This window comes from Rhinatrema bivittatum, chromosome 7, assembly GCF_901001135.1.
Source record: "Rhinatrema bivittatum chromosome 7, aRhiBiv1.1, whole genome shotgun sequence".
NCBI lineage: Eukaryota > Metazoa > Chordata > Amphibia > Gymnophiona > Rhinatrematidae > Rhinatrema > Rhinatrema bivittatum.
In genome coordinates, this window is record NC_042621.1 from 65,330,237 (window position 1) to 65,351,835 (window position 21,599).

Consider the following 21,599-nt stretch of genomic DNA (forward strand, 5'->3'; position numbering starts at 1 on the left):
ACAGGTATGTAGTAATTTCTCTTTCCTCAGCGTTTGGGCAGGTCAATCCCAACGAGTGGGATGTACCAAAGCTAATGTCGAAAAGGGCGGGATCAGGCAATGCCGTCCACGCAAAGACGGCGCCCTCCCCAGCCCTAATATCCAAGTGGTAATGCTTGGAGAAGGTGTGCAAAGATGACCATGTTGCCACTCAGCAAATTTCAGCAGGTGAACACAAATGAAGTTCCACCCACGATACCACCTGAGCCCTCATGGAATGTGGTCTAACCTGTTTCAGTAAGGAAACTTCAGTAGCCACACCGGCTACCGTAATGACTTCCTTAACCAACGGACAACAGTTGCCTGCGTCACTGGTGCTCCCTGCTTACCTCCACCATGAAGCACAAACAGGCGATCAGACTTCTGAACCGCAGTAAATGACACTTGACGTGCAAGGAACACAAAAGCTGGTACTCTGCTTCATCCCTATCCTTGTCTAAGGCAGGAGAAATGGACTGATTCAAATGAAACTCTGAAACCACTTTGGGCAAAAAGGAGGGCACCGTCCAAAGTTGAACCAAACCTAAAGACATACAGAGAAAAGGCTCACAGCAGGAAAGAGCCTGAAGCTCAGAGACTAGATGTGTCAAACAGATTGCTACCAGAAAAACTGTCTTCAAGGTAAGCAACCGCAAGGAAAGAGTACGCAGCGGTCGAAAAGTCACACATGCCAAAAACTCAAGGACCAAGTTAAGGTCCCAGAGAGACACCAGAAGGTGCAACGGGGGGTGCGAAGATACTTAACTCCCTGCAAGAAACGTAATACATCCAGATAGGAAGACAAAGGCCCTCCATTGACTCTCCCCCTATAACAAGCCAGGGCTGCAACTTGAACCTTCAAGGTGTTACGGGCCAAACCCTTAAGACAAACCACCTTGTAAAAATTCCAGAATGAAAAGAATATCCACCTTGAGTGCTTGAGCACCTCGCTCAGAACACCAGGACTCAGAGACCTTCCAAACTCTAGCATAGGCTAGAGAAGTAGAAAATTTATGGGCCTGAAGAGTGGAAATTACCACAGGCGAAAAACTCTGCTTCAACACCCGAGCCCTTTCAATGGCCAAACCATAAGATAGAATAGACCCAGATCCTCGTGCAGAGTGGGCCTCTGACCTAACAGATCCGTCCAAGACGAGAGCCTGAAGGGACTGCCCACCAGAAGCCTCTGGAGATTGGTGTACCAATCAAGCCAAATCCAAAGCCATTAAAAAAAAAAAAAAAAAAGAGTTTTGGTTTGACTTGCATTCTTCTGAACCAGCCTGCCTACCAAAGGCCAGGATGGAAATGCATACAGAAGGACGCCGCGTGGCCAGTCCTGAAGAAGAACGTCGATGCTCATAGCTTTTGGGTCCCGCCTGCGACTGAAGAATCGTGGGACCTTCACGTTGTCGAAGTTCGCCAACAGGTCTAGATCTGGTAGGCCCTGGCGGTTCACCAGGAGCTGAAAAGCTTTGTCCATCAGCTGCCATTCTCTTGGGTCTAAGCTTTTCCTGCTGAGGAAAAGGCTCTGATATTGCCTTTTTTGGAAATATGAGAGATGGAGATGCTTAGGAGATGCTGTTCCGCCCACACCATGAACGCATCTATCTCCTCAGACACCTGCTGACTCTTGGTTCCACCCTGATTAATGTGAGCCACAGTTGTCACATTATTGGACATTATTCAGATCACCCGAGCTTCTAGCCACTCAGAGAACCACAGACACACTAAATCTCTCATGCCTCCAAGCTGTTGGTGTTCCATTGCTGCTCTGCTGCATTCCAGCGCCCTTTTACCACTAACTCCTAACAGTGAGCCCCCAGCCCTGTAGTCTCGCATCTTTGTGAGCACCAACCAATCCAGCTTCTTCAGGGAAACTCCATTCCTGAGATGATCTGCCTGTAACCACCAGTCCAAGTGGGACCTCACAGCAGGAGCAGCATCACTGCATAGTTCTACGACTGCGGACTCCAGCAGGAGAGCAATGCACACTGATGAGGGCGAATATGAGCCCTCACCCAGGGAATCACTTCCAATATAGAAGCCATCAACCCCAGGACCTGCAGATTAAGACCACACAGTCAGGCAAACCGAGATCTGCAGGGTTCAAACTTGCATCTTCAACGTGCGGATCCTAGACTCTGGCAGAATACTCTGCCCTGCCTTATAATTGAACTGAACCCCGAGATACTCCAGATCTGAGATGAATGCAAATTGTTGTTGGCCAGGTTCACCACCCAGCCTAGCTCCTGTACTAAGGAAGCCACCCTGCAGGAAGCGCAAAGACTCTCTTGCATGTCTTGACTCCAATCAACCAGTTGTCCAGATAGGGGCAGACTAGAATGCCCTCCTTGTGAAGTGCCGCCACTATCACCACCATGAACCTTGAAAAGGTCCTGGGTGCCTTGGCTATCCCGAAAAACAAGGCCTGAAACTGGTAATAACGATCCAGAATTGCAAATCGGAGAAACTACTGATATTCCCAATGGAAGGGAATATGTAGATATGCCTCTATCAGATCTAGAGATGCGAACTGCTCCCCTACTTGTACTGCCATTATGACAGCACACAGTTTCCAATCTGAAATGAATGACTCACGTTGGCTGATATCCTTGAGATCCAGTATGAGCCGAAAGGACCCTTCCTTCTTGGGCATGACAAAACAAATGGAATAGTGGCCCTTATTTCGCTGCGATTTGTGAACGAGAATCACTGCATTCAGGTTCAACATTCTTTGTAATGTCACTTCCACTTCTATCCTCTTCTGAGAGAAATTGCAAGTGAGACCATCAAAGCATGCATAAGAACATAAGATATGCCATACTGGGTCAGACCAAGGGTCCATCTGGTCCAGTATCCAACAATGGCCAATGCAAGTCCCAAGTACCTGGCAAGTACCCAAACATTAGATAAATCACAAGCTTCTACTGCTTATTAATTACCGTTATAGCAGTTTATGGATTTTTCCTCTAGGAACTTATCCAAACCTTTTCTAAACCCAGTTACACTAACTGCTGTAACCACATCCTCTGATAATGAATTCCAGAGCTTAACTATGCGCTGAGTGAAAGATGATGAAATTCGAGAGCATACCCATCCCGAAAAACTTCGAGAACCCATTGAGTCAAAGTAATCTGGACGCATCTGTGATAAAAACAGCATATACTATCACATATCTTCTGCACTAGCAGGGGAACCCACAAACCTTCATTGGGAAGACCTAGGGGCTCCACCTCTGGAGCCAGCATTCTTTCGAGGTCCTCAGGAGTGAAAGGACCGAGACCTGCAGAAGGACCAGGACCTCTGGGAAGAACCTCCCCTATAAATCTGAAAATGCCAGTAGTCTAGAAAGTAGTCACCTGCCTGAAAAGACCGGGCTATGGGTTTCTTGTCCTCTGCTAAAACGAGGGCCCTGGGTCTCTCCCCATTTACTTGCCAGTTTTTCTAATTCACTGCTAAACAATAGCGAGCTCTTGAAGGGCAGTTTGGTAAGATTGGCCTTTGAGATAGTATCTGCCGACCAGCTGTGCAGCCCCAGCTGCCGCTTGGCCGCAATAACTAAAGCAGCTCCTCCGGCAACTGGGTTAACCAAGTCACAGCACAAATCAGCTAAGGCGGCAGCACCTGGTTCTATCATAGGTCCAAGATTGGACACAGTGCTAGCAGAATCTTGACAAAGACGCAAGGTAGCCCAAACTGTCAAAGTGCAACAAGAAGCAATTTGTAAGTTCATCATTACCTCAAAGGCTTGCTTTAGGATAGCCTCAAAACCTCTATCCTGAGCATCCTTCAATGCCGCACCACCCTACTACTGGGATGGTAGCACATTTCGTGACAGTACACACCAAGGCAACCACTTTACGGAAGCACAACTGCTCTCTGGCCTGTGGATCCAAGGGATATAAATCCGCCAAGATACGTCCTCCTTTAAAGGATGCCTCTGGTGCATTCCATTCCAGATCGATCAACTCCTGGATTTCATCCAGGAAAGAAAAGAAACTAAAAGCCTTGCGTAGGATGACCAAAATAGGATCCTCCTCCTTTACCCCCCAAGGAGTCAGATCCAGCCACTCTGAGGGTTTTCAAGGTCTGAGAGATCACGCTCAGCAACTCATCTCTATGAAAGAAATGGAGAAGAGTTCTATAAGGCTCCAAATCTGGGGGAATCTCTCCTTTCTCACCGGGAGAGCCACCACCATATTCAATATTTTGATGATCCACTTGCATTCGAGCTTTGTCAGACCACACTGTGCCATGGCACTTGACCATGTAAACAGGCGGAGGAGCAGTCTGTGCACACAGACCTACATTAACAAGCAGGGTCAAATCAGATGACTGCCACTGTAGAAATGTCTGCAATCCCTGGAAGAATTCTACCCAGGAAAAAAAAGATGATGGGTCCATTCCAGGTCCCATAGGCCCAAAACTGAAATCCTGAGAGCAAGTATCTCCCAACGACTTGGTCCGTGGATTGACCAAGGGAGGGGACACCCCTGTTGTGCTGCTCTCGGTCCCACTTCCCGCAGATAAAGGAGATGGACCATCGTCGACAAAATCAGAAGGAGGTAAATATCCCCAAGCATCCAGATAGCGCTGACACAGGCTTAAAGATAGCTCTGGCTGAATGGCTCTGATGTAGCATGCAACACAAATTGATAAATGCTTAGGCTTCTTCACCACAGGTGCCATGGTTGTAAGTGTGCAAAACGGAAAAAGCATGGACCTAGATTATGCGCACATAAAACTCGTGCCCAAAATGCACGTACACAAAAAATTTGCGTGTAAGTATACACGTCTAGGCTGCATGGCCAACTAGGCGCCCAAACTGGATGCCTAGTTCCAAAACCAAAAAAAAGACGAAGTTGTGAGCACAACTGGTGTGAGCTGATAGCCTGCAGAAAAAAATGCACAAAATCACCTGTCTACAGGCCAAAAGAAGAAAAGCCTGGGAGCAGGCCCTAGTCAAACGGCTGCTTAACCCGCCATGTCTGCATTACCTCAACTCACCAAACTCCTCAGAGACGTGAGCAGGAGAGCCGAATGCAGGGATAACAGACCCTTTTTCTCCTGCTTTCTTCTCACTTTTTTTTTTTTTTTGGTAAAGTAAAAACTTTTACCTGAGCTTAGCCCTCCCTGGCTGAGAGCAGGAACGGGTCCCAGCTAAGAGGGAAGAGGGCTAAAGCCTTCAGCACGAAGCCCCTCTCGGCCTGCAACAGCTATTAAAATTTTAGGTCCACATAAGGCTACTGGATTTAGGGCTCTCTACTGAGGGAGGGACTACATATTACCTCAGAAGAAAAGCAGTGCTATATAGATGTCTCATCTTTCATCTCCTTTCGATTCCCTTTTTTTTTTTTTTTTTTTTAACTCACAGGCAATCCCCCCGAAAGGAAATACATGTCCACCATCTACTGGAGACTGAGAATACTGGTGAGCTAATGTGGGGGAGGGACTATATGGTCATGATATCAGCATTTGCTCCATCTTCATCTGCTGGTAGCGATGCAGAACCCACTTGTTGGGACTGACCTGCCCGAATGCGAAGGAAGTTGCTTTTACTTACAAAGTAACTGTAACCAAACAGCACAATCAATAGAGCAGAGTTGTGATGGGGACACTACATGCCTAAAATCTGAGCATGTTCTATGGCATTTGTAACCGTACAAGTATTTTCTGCTTACCAAATGAAGATCAAAAACCATTATCATGGGACACAAAAGATGTAAGATAAAATCCAGTTCTTATGATGGTAACACAGGAAGACAACCAGTAAGGAGATTCTGTACCTTCAACATGTTCCATTCAAAAAAGCTGGAGGAATCAAGCATGTGCAAAAGTAACAAACCTCTCCACCAGCAAGCACCTCAGGCAGGCAAGAAGCAATGTGAACAGAGGGCGCGACAGAAATTCAGAGTTCACAAACATTTCTCCACAGAAACATACTGTTATCAGGTGTCTGTCTATATATTTGCATATATTATATTATATGTAGAATTGTTTTTAATATACAGTATGCATATTATACAGGTCACCTGCTATTTGCAAAGATATTGCACATTTTAGTGATTTACGAAAACGCTTCACTCTCTGATGAATATAGTGTATTACATCTGAAAAGGAAAAAAATCACATTTTCACTTACTGTTCAAGATTAAGTTTATTGAAGATTTCTACAGTTGTCTCAAGCACTTTATCAACATAATCCACACGATCAGGATAACACTTCATGGCCAGGTTAATAAGCGACACTTGTAACGATACCACATCTTCTGAAGGCATATCTTGTCTAGACTGGAATTGCATAAGGACCATCAATGTTTTTCTTACATAGAGTTTCAAAATATTTGAAAAACCTCCCTAGTAAAAAGGATATTTTCACAAACTTTTTTTAACCAGATCACACAATCATTTTAGAATTTGTACACCATGAAGTCAACCATATACTTATAGTACACACACTTTCTATATGACACATTTCTATAAGTCTCACACAGTTGAGTAAAATAAAAACATGTACAGTGCAGACAGAAAAAGTTTGAGAATTCCCTAGAAAGGTCTTTTTTTTTTTTTTGGATTATTTATATACATGTGCATTCATTGGTCATTTGTTACGGCCGTATCTCTAGTGCGCACACAAGTTGTTGTGTGTGTATTATGGTAGGTTACGCGCGTACTAGAGATTCGCACGCAACAAACAAATGACCAACTAATGCACGTCCCTAATAATTTATACTCCACATAATTCAATCCTAATCTAAACCCTGATAAGAGAAACATAACCCTAATGAACAAACTCCTCAGACATAAAGGGGATATTTTGATTATTAACAGAAAGATTCAGTAAGAATCCTTGTGTGAAAAAGTATGTGAACCTTCGTTAACTGGTGGTACCTCCTTGAGCAACAATAATTTCACCTCAACATTTCCTGTAACTGTTGATCAGTCTCTTACACTGCCCTTAAGACATTTGGGCCCATTTTCTAGACAGAACTCTTTCAGCTCTTTGACACGAGGATTTCCTTGCATGAACAGCTCACTTCGGGTCTTGCCACAACATTTCAACAGGGTTTAGGTCTGGACTTTGGCCTAGCCAACCCAAAACAAATTCTTCTTCAGTCATTCTATAGAACATTTACTTAAATGTTTAAAGTCATTGTCTTGCTGCATGACCTGCTTTTGGTTAGACGTTCTCTTCTAACATTTTCTGCTATAAAAACAAAATTCATGGCTCCACCAATGATGGCAAGCCAACCAGGTCCTGATGCAGTGAATCAGCATCACACCATGATTCATCCGCCACCATGCTGGACTGAATAAGGTTCTTACTTTAGAGGGCACTGTTTGGTTTTCAAACAAAATGCTTATTGTGCTCAAAAAGTTCACATTTTTGACTCATCTGTCATAATAATATTCCAGTAATATTCTTTTTAGAGAGCTATGGTTTCTCCTAGCTTTTTTCCCCATGAACATCATTCCCATTCAGTTTTTTGCTGACTGTTGTCACATAAAACCTCACAACAGCCACAGCAAGAGAAGCCTGCGGGGGGGGGGGGGGGGGGGGGGGGGAGGGGGTTGTAAGATGTCAGTCTGGGGTTCTCTAAAAATCTTTAGATATTCTGGTTTGCTCTTGGGGTGATCCTGACAGGACAAGCACTTATGGGTAGAGTCACTGTAGTCTTCAGCTTTTTCCATTTGTATGAAGCCCCAAATGTTAAGAAATGATCTTGTAACCCTGTCCAGACAGATAAGCAGCAACTATTCTTTTTTGTAGGTCTCTTGAAACTTTTTTTTTTATTGTGGCATGATGAATTCCCACTGACTTTTATGGTGAAGACCAAACTCTAACCCTTTTGGACCTTTATGCAGAACAGGATGTCCAAACATTCTGCAGGGGGTTTACTCGTTACCCAATTATTTAAGCGCTTTATTCAAATTAGCCAATTGTGTATGGAAACTAGACATTCACTTATGATTTCATACACACCAATTTTGAATTAGTCTCACTATTAATAATTTGTACATTGTGTCTCAAGAAACAGAATTGTTTAATACATATCCTTTTTATTGCCTAAGAGAAGAATGGTTTAAATGAAAAAAATATATATAAGAACGTGCAATTCCCATTATATTTGGAATCCACAAACTTTTTCATAACACCGTATCACACACCCTGTAGTATTTCACAGATATGAATGCTATAGCCAGATAGCTCCATTTACTTGGTGGGTGTGCACATGTGTCCCCAGAGATGATGTTTGAAGCAGACAGCTTACCTGTATTACTGTAGCTACCTGCTGTGAAAAAATGTCAAACAGCTTAATATCCCCTGGGATTCCAGGTCCATCCTCACGATGTGCAAATAAAGCTAACCTGTAAACCAAGAGAAAAGTCAGAATTTTTTTTACTTCATGTTACCGCAGCCATAAAACAAAGCAGGGGATGCACTCAAGAAGCTTTGAAATCCATGGTCTGTCCAGTGGTGCACACTGTCATGAGGAAGTCAAGTTTGATTCCTGATCCCAACTTTATGTTCCTTGGAGGCAGCATTTGCAATATTCATGGAGGGTGAGGGCAGGAGGGAATCATCTCAGTCATCGGGCAACATCTAGTAGCTGGTTAAAAGTGCACTTGCAGCACCTGATTTCAAAGGGAACTAGAATCCATGCCATACAACTACATGCTTGTTGCTGCGATGGCTGAGCTAGATGGGAAGGAGTTAAAAACGGGGAAAACCCCAGGCAGTTATGCATGAAGGCTAATAGCATCATAACCACAGTAAGAGCAGGTTCTGATTTTAGTTAAATTTTTATATCCCCCATCCCATAAAAGGCTCCAGGTGGCGTTCAGCATCACAAAAAATCCATAGAACTGTATAAGATTAAACAAATCATACTTTTTGAACTGGAAGTCCAAAAGAAAGAAAAAGCTGCCAGGTTAAAAAAATCCCCACAAAAAACCCCACTATTCTTCTATTCTTATTTTAGCACAAACAGATTGGAAGCATAAATCAAGCAAAGAGTTTAAATATGTGATATAATTTTATCTGTATCATCTTGTTGGGGGAAAAAAATTCACAGCTGTACTGTACGTGCTAATTTTTATGAATTACTGTCAGACAACCACCTCTGATCAGGTTTATTTTTAACATTTTATTTATTTATTTTCTTTTAACCGTTTAACTGCTTCGGGCATATACACAAAGTCATTTTTGCATAAGGCTCAAAAACACAGCTAGAATAAAAAAAAGTTTGCAGTGGGTATACCCGGCTGTAAAATACGACTGCCCATATGCAAGAGTTAAAAAAAGCAGCAGAATTTATGCTGTATTTACAAACTATTCTATATGAGCAATGGGGAGGTCAATACTGTAACCATGAATCCATAGTCAACAACAAAATCTACATTTCAAAAAAGAGGGAGAATATTAAGTTGCTTCACAAATCAGCCATGGAAGAGCAAAAGGATAGATTTATTGAGGGATTAACTATGGGGAGGATTTTGTTTTTATTTTTTGTCAAAGTTTTGACAACATATAATTCATTTTGGTAATTATATGTATTTGAAACTTGCTCTGGGCTGCAATGTTACAGCAAGTAAAGCGGCGTTGCTTACCTGCAACAAGTGTTCTCCAAGGACAGCAGGATTTTAGTCTTCACACATGGGTGACATCAGATGAAGCCCTGATGTGGAAAACTTATGTCAAAGGTTCTAGAACTTTGACTAGGCACACCGAGCATGCCCAGCATGCCCTATAGCACACGTCAACGCAGGGTCCCTCTTCAGTCTCGTAACAGAATTATGATTAAAATAAAAAATAAGAGAAACCCAACTCCGCGGGATGGAAGGCGAGTTTCGTGAGGACTAACATCCTGCTGACCTCTGAGAACACCTGCTTCAGGTAAGCAACTCTGCTTACCTAGCTATAGGCTACTCCCCAACACACAAAGGGGACCAGACACCTAGCCAGCTGCCAACGAGCACAACACTTACCGATGCTGTTGGTAACAGAGGGGAGAGACAGCCTGAACCCAAACAATGAGCCCTAGGTTGGGAGTTGGGTTCTACACGTCAAACAAGTTCCAAAGGAAACTGGCCAAACCTATTGTCACGTCGGCCATCTCTATCCAGACAGTAATGTGGTGTGAATGTGTGGAGAGAACTCCACATTGCAGCCTTGCAGATCTCCTCCACAGGAACTGCTTGCAAGTGGGCCACTAACACTGTGCCATGGCTCTGACAGAATAAGCCTTGACATGACCCCCAAGATGTTTGACCACCTGCGAATAACAAAAGGAGATGCAATCTGCTAGCCAATTGGATAGTGTCTGTTTGGCAACAGTTAACGCACAACCTATTCTTCTCAAAACAAATATTTGGGTGGACTGTCTATGGGCTTCTGTCCGCTCCAGATAGAAGGCTAAGGCTCACTTACAGTCCAAACTGTGCAGTGCTCGTTCACCTTGGTGCAAATGGGGCTCGAGAAAAAATATTGGCAGAATAATTGACTGGTTAATATGGAAATCCATCACCACCTTAGCAAGAACTTAGGGTGGTCTTGCATATGCACCCTATCGTGATAGTATAAGGTGGATAAGTCTCTAAGGCTTGGAGCTCACTGACCCTGCATGCTAAGTGACTGCCACCAAAAATATGACCTTCCAGGTCAGGCACTTCAGGTCACAGATGCACAGCAGCTCAAAAGGAACTTTCATCAGTTGAGCTAACATCACATTGAGGTCTCAAGGCACAGCGGGACGCCTTAGAAGAGGCTTCAATTGAAGCAGGTCCCACATGAAACGTACTATAGGCTGTACAGAGATAGGCGTACCATCTGCAACGTGGTGATATGCACCAATTGCATTAAGATGAACTAACGAAGTTGGTTTTTAAGCCAGCCTCAGATAGGTGTAGAGAGTAACTGAGCAGTTTTTGTGTGGGGCAGGAGAAAGGATCTAGGGCCTTCTGCTCACACCACATGGAAAACCCCCTCCACTTCAGTCCATGGGACTTTCTAGTTGAAGGCTTTCTAGAAGCCACCAGGACCCAAGACACATCCACTGAAAGATCAAATGGCTGCAGGATTAATCTTTCAACATCCAGGCTGTGAGTGACAGGTCCTGGAGATTGGGATGCTGCAGGCTGCCTTGGTCTTGCGTGATGAGATCTGGGGAAGTCCCCAGACTATTCATCTCCAGATGGACAACTCCCCAAGGAGTGGAAACCAGACCTGTCTCAGCCAATGAGGGACTATGAGAATCATAGTCTCTTTATCCTCGTGAATCTTCCAGAAAATCTTCACCACTAAGGAAATTGGAGAATACACATACAGAAGACCCTTGCGCCAATGATGGGAAAGGGCGTCCAAGGTTGGTTTGCCATCTGTCTTGTGTAGGGAGCAGAACTGAGGCACCTTTCTCTTGCAGGGGGACGTGAACAGATCTATATCCAGGCTCCCTTGGAGGCAGAATATTCTATTTGCTATCCTCTGGGCCAGAGACTACTTGTGGGGTCTGAAGAATAGATTCAGCCTATCTGCTCCATGTTTTCCATCCCAGCTAGGTACATGCCCTGAGGACCATCCCATGACCAGATGTGAAAAGCTTCCTAACACAGGAGGTACGATCCCGTGCCTCCCTGCTTGAGACATATCTCATGGCAACCTAGTTGTCGGTCAGAATCAGAACAATTTTGGTGGACAGCTTCTCTCTGAAAGCCCATAGCACGTACCTGATCACCCAAAGCTCCAGAAAGTCGATTTGACAAGAACGTTCCTAAGCAGACCAAAGACCCTGGGTACTGAGTCCATCTACATGAGCTCCCAACCCCAGAATAGATGCATCCGTGGTTAGGATAATTTGAGTGGGGAGACTCCGAAACTAGATCCCCTGTTCCAGCCTGGAAAGTGCCTGCCAGCAGGACAATGAGTCCCAGAAAGACAGGGTGACTCAGATGCAATCCTGGAGGCTCTAAGTGACATAACACCACTATGACCTCAGGGTCCACTGGGCTCTGAGCATGTGTAAAACATGCCAAGGCAGTAACATGTACGGTTGTGGCCATTTGGCCCAACAGTGTCAACATGTGCCAGGCTGACACCTGTTGGCTCTCTAGAATCTCTGCAGCAATGGATGCCACAGCAACAGTCTTCTGGAAAGGCAAAAAGGCTTTGACCTGAGCCATGTCTAGTAGGGCTCCTATGAAGTCCAACTGAGGTGACTGGCTGAGATGAGACTTTGGGTAGTTGAGAACGAACCCTAATGACACCAGCAACCAAACGGTTAAGTGCATGGACCCAACAGCCCCTGCCCGAGACATGCTCTTGACCAGCCAATTATCCAGACACAGCAAGACATGCACTTCCAAGTCTGCAGCGGTCTGTAATCATCATGGCCAGGCATTTTGCGAGTCCAAACAGCAATAGCCAGTACTGGAAGTGCTGTGTTCCCATGAGAAATCGGAGATACTTCCTTGGACTGGGAAAGATCTCAATATGAGTGCATGCGTCCTTTAGGTCGAGGGAGCATAGACAGTCCCTTTTATGCAAAAGGGGATCAAGGTGTCTAAGTAAACCATCTTGAACTTTTCTCTTTATTTTTTTTTTTTCAAAGCAGTTTATTGGGTGGCATAAAAAACATCAATAACAACATACAAAACATGGCAACCGGCCTCCCGAAATTTTTTCATTATATAAGTAACCTTTTCTCTTTTTTAAAATCTTGTACAAGACCCTCAAGTCGAGGATGGGATGGAGTCGTCCTGTTCTCTTTGGAATCAGGAAGTACCAGGAGTTGAAACACCATCCTCTTTGCCCTGGTGGTACGGTCTCGACCGCTCTGGCTGCTAAGAGGGAGGAGAGCTCTGCTTGTAGTATCTCCTGATGTGCTTCTGGCCCCCAATATGGGCATAGAGGGCAATTTGGCGGGACACCCAATAGATTTAATTAGTACCCTTGGCGGACAATTGACAAAACCCACTGGTCCAAGGTTACACAGGGCCACTGGTTCACAAAGAACTGCAGCCTATTCCCGACCAGAGGAACCATGGCCCCGGTGCAGGTGACTAACTTACGCTCCCTGCGGCCAAGTCAAAACCCTGTCCCCAGAGTTGACTGAGGAGCCTGCTGGGGCTTCTCTGTTGCCTGGGATGGTCGCAGGGGCCCTGATAGCGTTGACGGAAGTGAGGAGATGAAGAACAGTACTTCCTCTGGCAAAAGAAAGATTTCCTTGGCCCCAGTCTTGACTGTCTCCTGGATGAGGAGACAGGTCCACAGTACTGGTGGATAATTGTTGGAGGGTTTCATGGTAATCCCAGAGTTGGGCCACAGCATCCCTCATTCTATCTCCAAAGATATTCTCTCCACTGCATTTAGCAAGTCATTCTGTACCTCTGGTCGGAGATCAGAGGCCTGCAGCCATGCCATTCTGTGGGCGCCAACTGCTGCTGCAGAGATTCTTGATGCCATCTCGAAAACATCGTAGGTCTCACAGACCTCATGCTTCCCGCACTCCAGACCCTTATGCACTAGCGTCATGAGGGTGTCTTGCTGCTGTTGAGGCAGTGCTCAGCCACCTCCTGCACCTGCTTTCAGATGTCCCAACAGTACAGGCTCATGTAGAGCTGTAGGCAGCAATGTAGGCAATAAGCATGGCACCCTGGAACACCTTTCTCCCAAGAGCATCCATCGCTCTGGATCCTTTCCCCAAGGATGCCAAGGAGTGAGTCAGAGAGTGCTTAGCCTTTGAGGGCGGATTCGACTGACATTTATCGAATCCGTCAGTCTCAGGATGAGTTGGACCCCCGTCTGACTCCTTAACAGAAGGCACTGTAACGGGGTATTCCCACATCCTCAGTAGCACCTCCTTAAAGATCCTGTGTACCGGGACTGCCATGATCTCCTTAGGAAGCAATATGAACTGGAGGATCTCAAGCATTTTGTGCCCGGTATCCTCATCATTCAAAAGTTGAACTGGGCTAGTCTCTGCCATCACCCTCATAAACCCTGCAAAGGTCAAGTCCACAGGCAGGGACTTCCTTCGCTCATCTGGGGGAGAAGGGTCTGATGGGAGACCATCAGAGTTTTCGGAGGAGGACTCAGTTGGATCTTCCCCTCAGGGGTCATAGGGATGGGGCCCTAGGATCTCGGCCTTCGTCCAGAGGTGCAGGTACCAGTAGAACTGGATGGGGGCTACAGACCTCTGCATCTCTGCCAGCCTAGGTGGAGTTTCCTCCTTGGAGGAATGGCAATGACCACGTATCGGTAGGGGGAGACCTTGATACTGGTGCTGTCCCAGGAACAGACGCCAGCTGGATCGATAATGCACCAATCAGAATGTTGAGCTTCTCCAGCAGAGGTAGGTGCCACAGGCCCGATGCACTGCAATGCCCGATCTACCGCCAGCTGGACCAACAATCTAGCTCTTCCTCAAACGTTGCCGATGCCAACATTGACTGGGAGGAAGGAGGAAAGAGGGATGACCAGATCTTCTTCGGACCTGCGAGGCAAATCGGCGACTGGCACCAGGACCAGTGGGGACCATCGCAGACCCCCGACACTGATAGAGAATGGGCTCTCCTCGCCACAGGGTCACTTCGGGGGCAATACCGCAAAAGCCAGTGCATCCCCATTCCAAACACCATGCATAGACGGGTGCCAATACTTCTTAGGCTTCCCTCGATACTCAGCCCGGTCTTTCCCCAGTGCCGAGGCCGAAGATGAAGAACCCGATATCCTCAGCATGGAGGAGATCAACAATGGTTGGTATCCAGTGCGCCCCTATCCACCAACGGCATTGACAGAACCGATGGTCCCAATGTAAACGGCACGGTGTCCATTGGTGCGGCTCCAAGGTCCATGGCTCAGACTTCCTCAAGCCAAACAGCTGATCCATCTTGTCAAGTCAAAGCAGGCGTCACTTCGGGGTCATCTGGGTGCATAAGCAGCAACTTTGAACATCAGGCGATGCCCCCAGGATGAGGATACATACCTCAGGAGGATCAGTGATAGACATGGTCCTCGGGCACTGAGGGCATCGGCAAAAACCGGACAAGTTCTAGAAACTTTGACATAAATTTTCCACATCGGGACTCCATCCTCACTGTGTGAGGACAACCATCCTTCTTGTCCTCAGAGAATCAAATTTAACTAATAGATTGGTCAAAAGGTCTGTGCAGCCAACATTCTTTTCATTTCAGTTCACTTTGAGGTGCTTTTGTTTAATTTAAGATGTTTATTTTGGTTCAGTTGCTAAAACAAAAACACTAAATTAAAAAAAAAAAAAATCCCAAACCAAAAATTAATCTAAAAGGGCCTCTCCAGGGCATCTATCACTATTCCTGGGTTCTCCCCAAGTCTCTTTGATATTCCCTCCCAACTCCCCAGAAATCAACCTGGACCTACACGGTTGGGCTGAGCAGAGCCAAGCTCAGCCAGGGCCTCTCTGGGCTCATCTGATCCCCCACAATCCCTTTCCCAGAAATCATCTGGGGCCAGGGACCTTCCAAGCCACCCAGTACTCTTTATATGAGCAGAAATGATATCCACTTACTCCTGCCCTGCTGGAATTCTTTTTTTTTTTTAAAGGCACCAGTTGGTGCCATTTTCTTGTATGCCTGTACAAGAAAATGGCGCTGGCCAGCCTTGAGACTGGCACCATTTTGACATCACACTTGGTGCCGGTCTCAGGATCAGCTGGCACCACCTTAAAAATAATTCCAGCAGGGCAGATTTCTGGTTTTGGGGGGGGGGGGTGGAGGGGGTGTCAGAGAAGCCTGGGGAGGCCCCAGCTAGACTCGGGTCAGCCCAACTAGGAAGGCCGCAGCCTGAGTTAGTGGTGAGGGCTCTGAGTTTTTTTCCTCCATGGAAAATAACGTACACTTTGCTCATAGTGGGCATTATTTCCTGAAATGGATGGATCCAAAAAATTTCAGGGGGTTTTCATAGGGAATGCTCATTTATTTTAGGTTATCTGAACTAAAACAAAAATTGGCCATTTTGGATCAGATTACCCATTTGGGCCTCTCAGATGATCATTGTGAGAGGAAGACTGCCAGCATCAAGGATCATTGCTGCAATAAGAAACATTACACACAGACGTAAAAAATGAATGGTTTCCAGATGTCTGTATGAAGCACTGTGCCCTCCCCTTTAGCTATTCCACACATCCAAAAATGACTAGTTACAAAGTACGTCATATAAAAAAAAAAATTGTATGTGCCAGTCCCTTCTTCCTCATATACCATAAAGGCTTAGAAAAGAGATATAAGTAAATATCTCACCACCACTCACCTATCAATTAAAGCAATGATTATATTTTTCACATTCACATTTTGGTGTAACTCTGCACAAGCCCGCAGGAAAGGGTTTAGCGTCTGAAGGTGAAACTCATCTGGGAATACCTTAGAAACACAATTGTGATCGCATTACACTCAAGGATGCAGAATTCAATAGCATTAATCTGTATTTCACAATAAGAGTCTGGATATAGTATTTAACAGTTTGCCTTTGCAATTATTAAACTGGTACAATTCTAGCAGCTATATGGAACCTAGCAAACATTCGAAAGCCGTGATAACCTAATCAAGGACTTAAATGAAACGTGGACTACATGAGCTTCCACAATTTCAAAGATCCCTTCTTCAGATCTGTTCTAGCTAAAAAAAAGGGACCTTTGAAATCGTGGAAGCTAATATACTCTAGTGCCTTTTATTTAGGTCCTTTAAAAAGTTATCACAATCTCCAAATGCTCAAGCTATATTACTGTAAACACACTACTGTAACTACTCAATTTAATATTTTTTGGCCTGCCTTTCCAAATAATGCTGAAGGCGGTTCACAGCATTATTGGTAATTCAGATACAGTAAGTCCTTGTCCCAAAGACCTTACAGTCTAAGTGGCTACCTGAGTCAACAGGAGGTAAAATTATGTGCTCAAGATCATAAGGAGCGTTAACAGGAAAAGTGAGATTTGAATCCTGGTTTCTTTCATTCTGACAAACACAAACAGCACAAGGAGCTAGAATCAATCCTGCATATCAAATACACCAAAATGATCTTCCGTAGTGACTCCTGAAGAAGCAACTTGTGCTTGCAAAACACCGGCCGTTGTCAGGTCCACTACATCTTAATACTGTTCTTGTATACAGACAATTTGCCTTTTTTGGCTGAACAAAATTGGCTTTTGAAACACTTTGATGTTCCCTCACAACTGCAAATGATTGAAAGGTCCGGGCGGCTGTAACTTACAGTAAAGTACGCCGACAGGCTTGCTGATGCGGTTTTAAAAAATAAAAAATCTAAAGTTGATTATTAATCAAGTTTACTTAGGGAATAGCCACTGCTATTAACTGCATCAGCAGCATGGGGTCTTCTTAGTGTTTGGGTAATTGCCAGGTTCTTGTGGCCTGGTTTGGCCTCTGTTGGAAATAGGATGCTGGGCTTGATGGACCCTTGCTCTTACCCAGTATGGCATGTTCTTATGTTCTTAAGCGTGATCTGGCATAATGGCTCCATAAATGAGTTCCACAGCTTGGGGCCTACTATTGAAAACATTTGGTTTCTTATTTACGCTACGTGTGTATTCTGAGTGGAGGGTACCATTAGAAGTCCTTTGTTTTGTGATCTTAGGTCTCTCTTTAGTGTGTAGGGTCAAAGTGTCACTCCTAGCAAGCATGGATCAATATTGTTGATATTGAAAATTAGGGACAGCACTTTATAATGAACTCTGGATTGTACAGGAAGCCAGTGAGGAGCAATCAGCGAAGGAGTCTGTGCTCAAATTTCCTTGTCCCCAGTAAGAGTCTTGCAGATGGATTTTGAAGTAACTGTAGTGTTTTTATTACACTTGATGGGAGGCCTAGTAAAAGTGAGTTGCAGTAGTCTAAGTCTGAAAATATAAGAGCTGCTTCCACGCACGAAGAATTGAAGTACTGGAAAAATCAAGCCAGATATAATAATTTGAGAGTTTTTAACTTCCCAAGCGTGAAGTTAATATCATCTTATGAATTATATAAAAAATATTTGACGGAAGTGTTGATGCTAACCTCTGAGGAGATACCAGCAATTGCAAAGATTTTCCTTGTTGTTCAAGGGAAATCAGAAAGTGAAGTTCAAGACAAAAGTAGTGCACAGCAACAACAGGAATTAAATATTACAGCTTTTTTAGAACAAAGCATGACTGAACAAATCGAACATCATGGGACTCTGTGTGTAAAGTTTGTAAATGCTATAGACAGGGACAAGATTTTGAAACTGTCCCTTAGAAATAGGAGTAAGCTATTTCTTGGTCAAAAAATATGGACATATCCCGACATAACGAAGTCTACACAATCATGTAGGAAGAAATTTCTTCAACTGAGCCAAGAGGCAAAAAACCTCGGGGCACAGATTATGCTATACTATCCATGTAAATGTGTAATCAAGTATCAAAATGATAGGTTTGTGTTTTTAGAACCGCTTGAATTACGAAAATTTATTGATGCAAAATTACCTATCACGGAAACCTTATCAAGGGATTTAGAAAGCACTATGTAACCTACTGAGTTTTCTTGCTTATGTTTTCTACTAAATTTGCTCATTTTATTTCTGTCTTGGATCCCCAATTTCTTTATAACGGGGGTTTTGCCTCTTTAATTTGGTTGTATAAGGACAATATGATACGGAATGTATAATGTATAATATTTTCTTCTTTTTCTTTCTTTTTCTTTTTTCTTTTTTTCTTGCAAGAATTATTGCCGTATTATATAAATTATACAACTATGTTATTACCTGTAATATTTCACTAATACCTAATCTATGACAAGCGGACATTGCTGTTTAAGTTTGTTTAAAAGCATTAATAAATATAAATTAAAAAAAAAAAAAAAAAGCTGCTTCCTGTGCTGATGGGGCGAAGGGAGCGCTCGCGGCATGTTCCCCCGCTGCCCGCTCTTTGATCCAGCAACATTGCAGCCGCTCTTTAGAAATGCCGGCAATGATGTTGGGCAGGCAGAGCCGCTGGCCTGGCACCAGCACTTATGTTGGGGGGGGGGGGGGGGAGAGACACCAGACTTGTCTCTCCAAAGTAGTACAGTTTGGAGCTCTACTGAGCTTGTGCGGGAGTTTGAGCACAGTTGTTGTCTCAAGAATCTCTTCAGTCAGTTACAGAGCTAACTAGCCAGATAATCAACTCTCCAGGAAGGGGGGGCAGGCATCTTGTATCTACAGAAAACACAGGTTACGATAAGAAAACTTTTTTTCTTCGATAAACGGGTCCACTTTTTTCAATGGCGACCGGTTTTAGGACATGCCCCAAATGTCTGTGGACTATGTCCATTATGGACCCACATGATGTCTGCGTCCTGTGTCTCAGGCCTTCCCACGATGTCTGTCGGTGTCCCAGCCAGCCCCGGCCACGGGTTTTTGACTGGCAGCGAGGGAGCGAAGGTCAGTTGACTGTACCCTGGACACAGATACCTTGGTTGGCAGCAGGCTATTAGGCTTCGCCCACCGCTGGGAGAAGATCATGTCAGACCAATGGAGGCCTTCAATTTTAGCAGTTCTGGAACACTGGGTGCACTGTGACATGCAACCAGCGTGGGGGCAGTATGGGCTAGTTATGGTCAAGTCCCAGGCAATGGTAGCAGAGCTGGTGGCCATCTGTCAAGGGCGTTATATGTCTATAGACACAGCTCTTGAAGCCAGAGAGAGTTCCAGCCTTTTTGCCAGACATGACTTCTAGAATCCTCCTTACCAGTGGTTCTTGTCAAGTTGGTTGATTTTTTTTTTGAGTTGCACTTAAAATTGCTGATGGGAGCTGCTAAAGCAGCAAAGCAAGAAAAATTAAAGGGTAAAATCCCTACAAATAGTGAAGAGATGAAAGATCAAGTCCATGCTTCAGCTCAGACAAAGCAATTTACTGAAGAGGCTCAAGAGGAACTCCCACACATGCTCAGAAGAGCTTAAGGCTCTACTAGCTTAGAGAGACAAGTCCATTCAGTGCCACCAGATAATGACACCCACATGAAATGGCTAATTCAGCCTGCTTATCGATAGAAAGCGCAGTTGCTTCCCTGTAACAGGTGTTCTCCTAGGATAGCAGGATGGAGCCCAGCACGGTCAAAATTTCTAGAAGCTTTGACCAGCACCCTGAGCATGTTCAGCATGCTGCTATCCGCGCATCTACGAGAGGTCCCCTTCAGTCTCGTAATATAGATGAAAAATACGAGCGAAAAATAAAATAACAAACCAAAAGGAGAACCCAACTCCGTGGGGATTCCTGAGGACTAACATCCTGCTGTCCTAGGAGAACACCTGTTACAGATAAGCAACTGCCTTTTCTCCTAGGAAAAGCAGGATGGTAGTCTTCATATGTGGGCGAATACCAAGCTACAGACTGTCCCTGCGAATAGGAGAGACCAATAGCAACCAAACAAGGTGCCAACGGGCACAACACAACTGCGGTGCTGTGGAACAGCAGGGGACTGTCTGGTTACCACAAAGGCACAAAGAGTTGGTTTCAAGCCTGGAACAGGTTGCGCAGGGCAGATTGACCAAATGCACTATCCTGACGTCCATCTTTATCCAAGCAATAATGAGCCGCAAACATGTGAAGAGAACTCCAGGGTGCGGCCCGGCAGATCTCGACCATGGGGATTGCATGCAAATGTGCCACAGACCTTGCCATAGCCCGCACATAGTGGGTCTTTACTCTGCTGGAGAGCGGAAGGCCTGCCCGTGCATAGCAGAAGGCAATGCAATCCGCCAGCCAGTTCGACAAGGTCTGTTTACCCACCGCCACTCCCAGTCGGGTGGAATCAAAGGACACAAAGAACTGGGTGGGCTGCCTGTGGCCAGCAGTGCAATTGAGGTAGAAAACAAAGGCCCTTTTACAGTCCAAGGTATGAAAACCCCTTTCCTCCGGGTGGGAATGAGACCTCGAAGAGAAAGTGGGTAAAACGATGGACTGATTGATATGAAAATCAGTAACAACCTTGGGCAGAAACTTTGGATGCGTACACAAAACCACACGATCGTGAAAGAACCTAGTGTATAGTGTGTATGTAACAAGAGCCTGAAGCTCACTGACCCTATGAGCCAAAGTAATCGCCACCAGGAATATGACTTTCCAGGTGATGAACCTCAGGTCACAGGAGTGCAGCGGCTCAAATGGAGGACAAATAAGCCGCACTAGGACTACATTAAGGCCCCAAGGTGCAACCGGAGGCTGAAGAGGGGGCATCAGCTGAAGGAGGCCCCACATGAAGAGGCCAACTAAAGGTTGGACCAAAATGAGTGTGCCAGTGACATCTCTATGGTACGAGCAGATGACGCAGAGGTGCACTCTGAGCTAGTCTGAAGCCCAGACTCTGACAGATGCCACAGGTAGACCAACTGTTGGGGAGAAAGGGTCCAAATCATGGCCCTCGCACCAAACAGAAAACCTTTTCCACTTCAAGCTATAGGACTTCCTGGTGGACAGCTTTTGGGAGGCACAGAGGAACCAAACCCCCACCCTAGGTAGGTTGCAGTGCAGATATTCCCCCCTGACCCCCCCTCCCTTCTGTTAAGACAAACAAGTACATGTGTGTCACTCTTCCTTAAATTG

At 45.1% G+C, this 21,599-nt stretch overlaps 1 protein-coding gene across 1 annotated transcript in view; it reads right to left on the reverse strand.

The window, feature by feature from the left end:
* Positions 1-21,599, reverse strand: part of VPS35 (VPS35 retromer complex component) — a 196,661-nt gene that overhangs the window by 84,719 nt on the left and 90,343 nt on the right. The window contains exons 8-10 of the mRNA XM_029608455.1: positions 16,304-16,413; positions 8,292-8,388; positions 6,161-6,309 (exon numbers count right to left, since the gene is read on the reverse strand). Coding sequence (XP_029464315.1) covers positions 6,161-6,309; positions 8,292-8,388; positions 16,304-16,413 — 356 coding nt within the window. The remainder of the gene's footprint in view (positions 1-6,160; positions 6,310-8,291; positions 8,389-16,303; positions 16,414-21,599) is intronic.